The 9,445-nt window shown below is 41.6% G+C and overlaps 1 protein-coding gene across 5 annotated transcripts; it reads right to left on the bottom strand.

Moving 5' to 3' along the window:
* Nucleotides 1-368: 368 nt before the first annotated feature.
* Nucleotides 369-7,173, bottom strand: SRSF1 (serine and arginine rich splicing factor 1). Of its 5 annotated transcripts, XR_015747838.1 has the most exons (6): nt 6,731-7,173; nt 4,684-4,868; nt 2,664-2,836; nt 2,213-2,399; nt 1,676-1,795; nt 369-891 (listed from the first exon to the last, which is right to left on the bottom strand). XR_015747838.1 is itself a non-coding variant. In XM_087956660.1 (5 exons), exons 1-5 carry the CDS (start codon nt 6,922-6,924, stop codon nt 1,773-1,775), a joined length of 762 nt encoding a protein of 253 aa, XP_087812786.1. In that variant the 5' UTR covers nt 6,925-7,173; the 3' UTR covers nt 369-1,772. The 5 variants fall into 5 exon arrangements, 2 of the variants coding, with proteins under 2 accessions (XP_087812786.1, XP_026536235.1); XR_015747840.1 differs by having other exon boundaries at nt 1,676-2,399; XR_003372064.2 differs by lacking the exon at nt 2,213-2,399.
* Nucleotides 7,174-9,445: the final 2,272 nt, after the last annotated feature.

Here is a 9,445-nt window from a genome sequence, read left to right as displayed (position 1 = left end):
TATTTAGCGACAGTCCTTCTTGATACAGAATTCTGTAGCTCTTACCTTATCATCCACATTCTGCGGTCACCAAGTTGCATGAACCCTTGGCTGCTATGCATCCTGCTATAGCAGCCAAGTATTTCCTTCCATGTGCCTGACCATGTAAGCTCCAGGATGTTTATTACCTTCATTCTCAACAATTTTTCATCAGGGCTTATTTCTGCCCAGGCTACTACCAGCGCTCCAATGCTTATGAATGGGCCACAGAGCACAAGATGAAGCCCTGTCAATTACCAGGCCAAGAATCAGAGGAACTTAATAAGTGAATTCATCATAGCAGAAGAGCAACATATACGGGCATTATTTAATACAACAAAACCACCATGCACTTTTTTATAAAATTTTATTTGTCAAAAAGAAAAAGGCAATAGCCAATTGAAAGCCTACTTAATCTTAAAAGATTCCAATTTCTTTGCGTTGTTAAATTTAGGTAAATGACTTATTGGTTTAACATTTATAAACAACCCCCCCTTTTTTTCCCCTTTAACATTTACCATCTACTTGTGCTGAATCCTTCCAAGGAGAATGCTCCAGCGTACCTCTCCAGGTCCTTGCTTTGCTCCTTTTACACACACACAAAAAAATGAAAACTCCATCGTGCATCTTATGGATGGCTCCAATCGTCAAAAATAGGAAAAAAAAATATCTTTGGAATAGCCAATTGAGTTGAATAAAACTCCATACGAGTGCGGTTTGGTTGGGGCAGGAATCCACTCCTATGTTCCTGGTAATCTGATCCCGCTCCATGAATCCTTGAAATTGATCCTCCCTATCCTATCCACATTATGATTTGAATCCAATGATCCAGCTCCAAGGATTGGGATCCAGTGAGCCCTCTCCAATCCAAACCTTTATAACCAGCAAAACCAAAAAAGAGGAGGCAAAAAGTTAGATACCGTAATGAAAAATAGGATTCTGGGGAATGATCAGTTATGTCTGCCGCTGAATAATAAAAACAGGCATTGATAACTATCAGTTCCCCAAGACAAACTTTTGTATTGTGAAGCTCAAATTTTAGCAGTGTTAATCATTTCGAAGAAACATTCTAATATTTACAATGGATAACTGATAATTTCAACATTTCAATTACTATATGTGCATTACAGGTTTTGTGGTTGAAAAAAATCTTATGAAGTTGCCAAATCCTGCTGCTAGAACTATCCAGGCCTAAAGTAAAAGCTCATTATACTCAAGTCTAGAAGTGACAAGATTAACTGAAGTTATCAGAGTCAGTTTCTGATTTATCTTGCAGGGGAAGACGGAAAGAAATCCCCAGTGTGCCCCCCCACTGCTTCCATTCCATTACGTTTAAGATGAAACAGCAAAATGCTCTATCAGTCACACAGAGGACATGCAGATTTTAGCAGTATTGAGATTATACTTCCATGTCTGAAAAACCTGCATGTTACAAGGATAAAAACGGGCAACACCTGTAATCAATGGACACAGTATAGCCCCACCTCCCCACCCTGCTTGGATCCAGCTAAGCCACAATTGTCATGATGGTAGTCAGAAAACATCAGCTGACTAAAAAATGAGTGGAACAATAGAGAACAGGCGTGCTATTTCACTATTCTCTGTATAAGGTCAATACTGCCAATTTAATCTGTGACAATAGCACTTGGAGTCATACCATTGCCTCCATTTTTGATCTGATCCTCCTCAATCCTCCTTTTGACAATCCTAAAATGATTGACATGTGCTCCATAATCCTTTAATCCAAAGCATTCTTAATCCATCTCTTCAGATATGTCTACAGAAAGACACATGAAAAGGCAAGATAAAAATGTAAGCTCCCCCAAAAGAGACAATTTAAACCCCAACACCCCAAGCTTGTATAAACCATAGCTGAACAAAGACATTTTTAATACAGCAATATCACAGTTGGAAGAAAGTGGGCAGCAAACTAGCTAGAAAGAACCCTGACTAGGACATGTTAAAATACAATTTATGAAAGATGCAAGGGAATGTTGATGTTAAAGAACAAATATTCACTAGGGGTATCATACAAAACTGCAATTCAACACTTTAGCCAATTTTCAGTAAAAGTTTCAGTTCTGTTCTCTCCCCCCCCCCCCTAAAAGAATGGACTATTTATGGGCAAAAGAAAACTGCATACAACATGGAGAAATTCTACAAAAAGGAGCACTATTAAAGATCGTTTATGTACGAGAACGTGATCTGCTGTGACGGGGAGAGTAGCGTGGAGATCCTCTGCTTCGTCTTGGGGAATAACTGCGACTTCTGCTGTTGCTTCGGCTACGGCTTCTGCTACGACTACGGCTGCGGGAACGAGATCTTCCGTAACTTGGACTTCTTGGGCCATCAACTTTAACACGGATGTAGGCAGTTTCTCCCTATCAAATAGACACAACTTTCGATTGAAAGGTCTAAGTTTTTAAGCAGTCTTTTGCAGGCATGCTGATAGACTGAAGATTTTTTAACAAGAAAAGTTGCATTACTTCTCCGTACATTATTTATACATGACACCCAACTAGCCCTTTCTACATTTTTAAACACTGTAAGCAGAAAAGTTGCACTTCCTTACCTTCAGTTTTACTGCATCCAAATGCAACCCTCTGTATCCAATTCTTGCTAAAATATTAAGTGGAAAAACCTACCTCGTGAGATCTAAACTTAGTGTTATCCAGTTTTCGCACCGCGTAGGTCATGTCTTCTTTCCGAACAAACTCCACGACACCAGTTCCATCTCGGAAAACATCAGCATAACATACATCACCTGCTTCACGCATGTGATCCTTTAAATCCTGCCAGCTTCCACTGGGAGGCAGTCCTGAACAAGAGACAGTTGTTAAGGTATTGCTAGTGAAATACAGGCAGTCCTCAACTTGGTCCCGAGCACACTGGAAATTATTCATTTCATATGTTAATCATGGTTTAAAACCCATATAGTCTTTTAAATTGTAATCTTTGACTTTTGACCGTTTCCTCAAGAAGACTGAATAAATAGCCTGTAAAGAACATCCAAGTGCTGCAAAATGCCCCACCCCATGGACATGTGATCACGATCTGGTAGCTTGGCAACCTGTTTGCACTCAAACCTCTTTTATCATTTTCCTTGCAGCTGCCAAGAAAACTCCCTCTGGTCTCTTTCTGAAAAAGCTGTAAGCTGCTGGAGGATTTCATCAATCCAAGTAGATATGGAGCTGAAATCCTTTAGAGCAGGCAGCTTTCTCAGCCAGCCTCCAGAGATGATGAAGATTTCTAGGATTTCCTGAGTAGAGGGACACCTACACACTGCCTTGTGCTGGACCTCCTAGGGTCTCCCCCGTTCTCCTGAAGCACCCCATGTTCCTCATCTGTAGCTCCATCCATGTATTGTTCTGCAAGATTGCTTACTGACAACCAGGATTGTGGAGTTTGCAACTGTTGAGCAAAGCAGTCACACGTCTCTTTCAACAAACGTTTCACTCAACTGAGATTCTGATCCCAGTTGTGCTCAAAAATTGAGAACTACCTGTATGCATGAATTCTTTAAAAAGTGACAAGGTGATAATGGAAACTATATGTTTTATGGTTGGAAGGCTAATATTGGAAGGACATTTGCTTTGTATCAATTAGAGAAATAGCCTCTAAAATTCATCTTTGAACAAGCAATTATTCTTATGTCACTTTTTTCAACTGAAGAACCATTCAGAAAGTTGTACATGTTTTAATTTATATCTTTAATTTCTCCATCCTACTGCTAGGTATTTTGACTCAAAAATAGCCTATGAAACAGAATTCTTAGATTAATTTTGACTAAAAGTTACATATTTTAGAAGTCTTTTTCCCCTTCTTTTTTGCATTTAGTTAAAAAAAATTAATAGGATTATGGTAATGCATGCTACTTAAGAAACTAGTTATAGTCAGTATGCAAATGAGTGCTTGCTTACAGAATTATGTTATTTTAAACTATATACTGCATTTCTCAACTCAATTTAAAGCACGTGAGTGCTTATCCTGAAAGTCCAAAGGGATTTAGCATAAAATATTTTAACCATCTCCTCCAGAATCAACTTCGCTGTCTTCAAAATCCAGTGGTTAAAGCTTTCTTCTTATCTTCCAACTAAAGTGCAATCAAAGATTGAAAGGTACAAGGTAAAAGGGCTTTCTCATGGGCTACCCTTTGGGACAACAACCATGAGTTGTAGAATATTTTGGAATGCTAGCTTTTTATTGTTCTTTATAGTAATCCATCTTGTCTAGACATGCAGTTAATTCACCAGTTAAAATAACATGTTCTTCAATTATCTGCACATTCTTCTTTCATAAATTTTAATTTTATTATTGCTTTTTATTGTTAGTAATTTTGAAGTGCATGCAACGGGAACATAAACTTTTGAAATCTCATCGTGATCATTTGCAATACAAATAATCACAAAGGCAAAGCATATTTACAGATATTTAAAATAAGCAGTTATCTCAATTAAACCAGAAGATCTAGTATTTTGGGGGGAAATGAGAAGCAATGTACAGATTTTCAAGATGACAAATCATGAGCTAATTAGATACCCAGAAAACAACTGATAGTTTAGATAAATATACGCCACCAACAATTTTATTCCATTTTTAACCAGTCAAATCATTCTAAAAAATGAACCTGGGGAAATTTGTTTTAGCCCAAGGTGAAAAGCTTACCTGATACTATCACTCTGTACTCAGAACGCCTTGATGGGGGTCCATATCTGCCCCTTGGGGCCCCACCACCTCCACCGCCTCCTCCTCCTCTGCCAGTGCCCCGACCACTTCTAGGGAACTCCACCCGTAGACGGTACCCATCATAATCATATCCATCTCGTCCATACACTGCATCTTCTGCATCCCTGCAAGAGAAAAAAGAAAACCACAGTGAGCTTAGATCCAAGGTTCTTGAAAGACAGCTACATCACAGGCCCTCCAGGAACACACTGCATGCAGGAAGTTGGCCTTTGTCTTCAATCTACAAAAAGAGAAGACTTTGTCCCAACAGCATTGCAAGCACACGCATTTTCCCCTCCTGTAAATAACCAACTAAAGTTCTTCCACTCTTGATATTGCAACACAACTGTACAAAATAATGCATTACTTTTTAGTATGTATAAAAAGCAATGCTGTTTGTTTAAACTGGGAAGCAGTAACATACAAAATAACCTGATAGGTAGTTAGATGTTTTAGATTCCAACGGGAAAAAATCTCAATGCATAATGGGAGAAAAGATGAATTACAATATTACCTGTCCAGTAAGTGTGAATATAGATTACTACTATATTCTCCATTTTCTCTTAAAAGTTTTCATTTTTCCATTCTAAATGTTCATTGATTTTGTTTTTAAATAGCTTATGTACTTATTCAAATGTTAATTTAAAATCTGGCTTTAATAGCAATGAATGTACAAATATATGAGTAAATTCACTGTTAAATAATGGATTGGAACTCATAAAGATGTAGTTAGCACTTAAGTCATAGAAGCTGTGTCTCCTTAGAATAAGCAGCAAGAATGTATCACTTTAAAAACATTATCAGTCACCCATGGTTGTTGTCCCAAAGGTGCTTTTCTCAAAAGGCAACTGGAGTTTTGTTTTTCTTTTTGAGAAGGGAGAAGCTTCTTGGATGAGAAACAAAACACCTTCAAGGAAAAACAAAATCCAATTGCCTTTTGAAAAAAAAAACACCTCTGGGATATAAGTTGAGGCACAAATGCCATGAAAGGAAAACAATCTACACAACCAAATGTATTTTAACCCTCTATGTTTACAGCTTCATGACCTCACAAAAGATCTTCTATAAATATTTTTTCCCATTAAGACTGGAACCAACTTCCCACCCTCCCATGTGTTCTGACCACACCAACTATTACTCTGACCTTCCTGGGGACAACAACCAGGAATGATTGGGGTGCAAGAAAACCTAGAAAACAGCAGCAGGTACTACGTGCATGGGAATAAAACAGAATCACAGAATTGGAAGGGACTTTGGAGGTCTTCTAGTCCAACCCATTGCTAAGGCAGGAAACCCTATACCATTTCAGACAAATGGTTGTGCAATCTCTTCTTAAAATCTTCCAGTGTTGGAGAATTCACAACTTCTGGAGGCAACTCGTTCCACTGGTTGATTGTTCTCACTGTCAGGAAATTTCTCCTTAGTTCTAAGTTGCTTCTCTCCTTGATTGGTTTACAGCCACTGCTTCATGTCCTGCCTTCGGGTACTTTAGCTTGACTCCCTTTTCTTTGTGGCAGCCCTTCAAATATTGGAAGACCGCTATCATGTCACCCCTAGTCCTTCTTTTCACTTCACTACCCCAGGACTTTGGCCACTTCTTCCCTACCCGTCACTACGAACGTGCAGGATTCATTACAGGGCAGGAACCGTTGAAAAGACTCCCGATTTCCCCAGGACGACGTACGGTAGGCGCCTCTTATTTCAAAACGTTATTTTATTCCACAAAAATATCGCAACACGGCTCCCATACACCAAAACGGAGCGGCTTTACCGCGCTCGGTTTACTTCGTCCCGCCCTTCCCCCCCAATCGCCTCGATCGTCCGACACGTGTTAAGGCGAGGATGGGATGTGGAGTACCAGGCGCGGGGTTTAGGCTCCGTCCGTCAAGCCTGGCCTAAGAGTAGCTGCTCCCCCTTATCCCTTTCAGGGCGGCGATCTCCGCCACCCACGGGCGTTATTTCCACGCGCGCCGTCCCGTCCACTGACCTGGGGTCCTCAAACTCGACGAAGGCGAACGGCGGCCCCCCTCGGCGGTTCTTCAGATCGATGTCCCGAATGGCTCCGTACTTGTAAAAGACGTCCTCAATGTCCTTGGTGCGGATGTCCGGCGGCAGGTTGCCCACGTAGATGCGGCAGTCGTTGTTCCCGGCCGGGCCGCGGATCACGCCGCCACCAGACATGGCGAGGTCAGCAATGGCTGCGGTTGGGGTTGGTCGGTGTGTGAGAGAAAGAGCGGAGGAGCAAGGGCTGGAAGCAACCCGAGAAGGAGCGGGGGGGAGAAGAAAAGAGGAATTAAAAAAAAAAACCCGGCAACGATCCGATCCAACCGAAGAAAAAAGGGAACGAAAGGAGAAAAAAGCGGGCGAGGCCAACGGGCAACGGCAGGAGCAGCAACGCCTCCCTCCCGCTTCGACTCTCTCAGCTGCCACAAAATGGCCGTCCACTCATGCGCTCTACTTGCCCTGCGCAAGGATCCTTCCGCGCCGTTGACGTCACACTCCTGAGGTGGGGAAACTGAGGGGAGTGCGGCCTTCCCGCCCTTCGTCTGGCGCATGCGCGGCTCTCCAGATTTTATTTTATTTTTAAAGTTGTTATTGTTTCCCTACCCCCGCGAAAGGTTTCTTTCCAAAGTTATTATCGAACAGCTTATAGGGCGCCGTTCGATATTTGCCGACCTTAGATACGGCGTTTTTAAGTCACCCTCTTGGGCTTTTAGTTGAAAGAAAGCACCTAATTTCAAACAGGCCTCGTGGCCGAGGACTTCCGCTAGCCTCTGGGGGCCGCGAACCGTTAGAAGCGCGCGAGAAGAAGATCCGGCTTTTATAAGGAGTTGCACAAAGAAGGAGGGAGCGTAATCCCACAATGCATCACGCGGAGGGCCGCCTTGGCGCCAAAGAGAAGAATGTTCCCACAATGCATTGCGAAGAACGAGGGCTGCCAATAGATTTGAGGTCAGGCGGTGACCTGGAAATAAAAATTAAAATGCCGACACGCTGATACAAAGCCCACTTCGGGAGGCATCCTTTCCATGTAAAAAGAAAAGACGTATTGAGGAAACAAAACGGCATTTTTAAAAATGAGGCTCAGCGGACGCATCACCGTTTTTTTCCCTTAATTTCCCTCAATGTTGCAATTCGTTAACGCTCATGCAAGCTAAAACACGTATTTATATTCACGTGTGTCTGTTGCAAAAGGAGAGGCTGCAATTCCCGGATGTAGGAATGCCCCAATTGCTAGAATGGTCTTAAGTTGGCATTTGGTGCATATACTTCAGTGTGGGATGTCTGGATTTGCCACTTCATTAATTTATTCCATTGCATATTAAAACTTGCTTTCCTTATATTGGCAGCTACCTGGACTTGGGGCAGTGCTGAAATCGATAAACTGAAGCCAACATGACATGCACACTTCAAACCCGACAATACACTAAGGCAGAAGAATGCTGTCTCTCAATGCTGTCTGTAAGGAGTATAAATCCTTCCATTCCCCACCATCCAGTCAGAGCTGAAGAAGCTTCTTGGATAAGAAGTGAAACAACTTCAAAGAAAAACCAGAAAGTTGCCTCTTGAAAAAGGCACCTTTGGGACAACCATGAACTGAGAATCTCCATAGACTAAGGCAGAAGCTTGTCCAGCCCAAGGATAAAACACCCAGGCACAAACTGAGACATGTATATGCAGTACAATGTGCAGATCTAGACAGGTAATCCTCAACTTACAACAGTTCATTTAGTGACTGTTCAAAGTTGCAATGTCACTGGAAAAAATGAGTTAGACTAACTTTGTCACTGAATGTACACTAATCATTGTACATTAAAATTAAATTTCATTGCCTACAGCTCTCAAAAGGTCACCACCTCCAATCTACATGACCTAAAAATACAGTTATGACCATTTTTCACACTTATGACCGTTGCAGCATCCTCATGGTCATGTGATTTACATTTCTACACTTGACAGCTGACTCACATTTATGATGGCTGTAGTATCCCAGTGTCATGTGATCACCTTTTGCAACCTGAAAAGCAAAGCCAATGGAGAAATCAGATTCCCTTAACAACTGTGTTACTAATTCAACAACTGCAGTGATTCACTTAACAAGTGTGGCAAGAAAAATTGTAAAATGGGGCAAAATTCACTTAACAAATTTCTCACTTGGCAACATAAATTTTGGGCTCAATTGCGATCATAAGTTGAGGGCTACCTGTACATTGGGGAAATAGAACAGCCACTTCATAAATGGCACAACATAGAACAAACCCATCAGGATTCAGCAGTCCATCTGCATTTAAAAGACACAGGCCACTCTTGAAGACAGTGAAGTCCACATTTTGGACAGAGGGGACTGCTGGTTTGAAGGAGGGGGGGGTGTCAAAGAAGCCATATCAAAACTGAACAGGTCTCTATGGGGGGGGAGGGATATGACATCATCTTCAATCTACAACACAGTCCTTTCAGCAGTTCCAAGAAGGATCCGCAGGCATTTAAATGTGCCACTCAGGTGACCCTGAGGATACAGATAAACCACCAGGTGACCTTAATGACTCTAAAATAATGCAAATGACCAGCTGTCTGCAAGGATTATAAATCCTTCTATTCCCCACCATCAAGTTAGAGCTGAAGAAGCTTCTTGGATGAGAAGAGGAACGTCTTCAAGGAAAAACAAGAAAGTCCAGTTGTCTCCTGAAAATGCACTTTTGGG

This window comes from Notechis scutatus, chromosome 1 (genome assembly GCF_049901735.1).
Source record: "Notechis scutatus isolate UNSWTSFEM ecotype Mainland chromosome 1, rNotScu1.2, whole genome shotgun sequence".
NCBI classification, from domain to species: Eukaryota; Metazoa; Chordata; class Lepidosauria; order Squamata; family Elapidae; genus Notechis; species Notechis scutatus.
The sequence above is the reverse complement of the archived record's forward strand: the minus strand, read 5'-3'. Positions and strand labels throughout refer to the sequence as shown.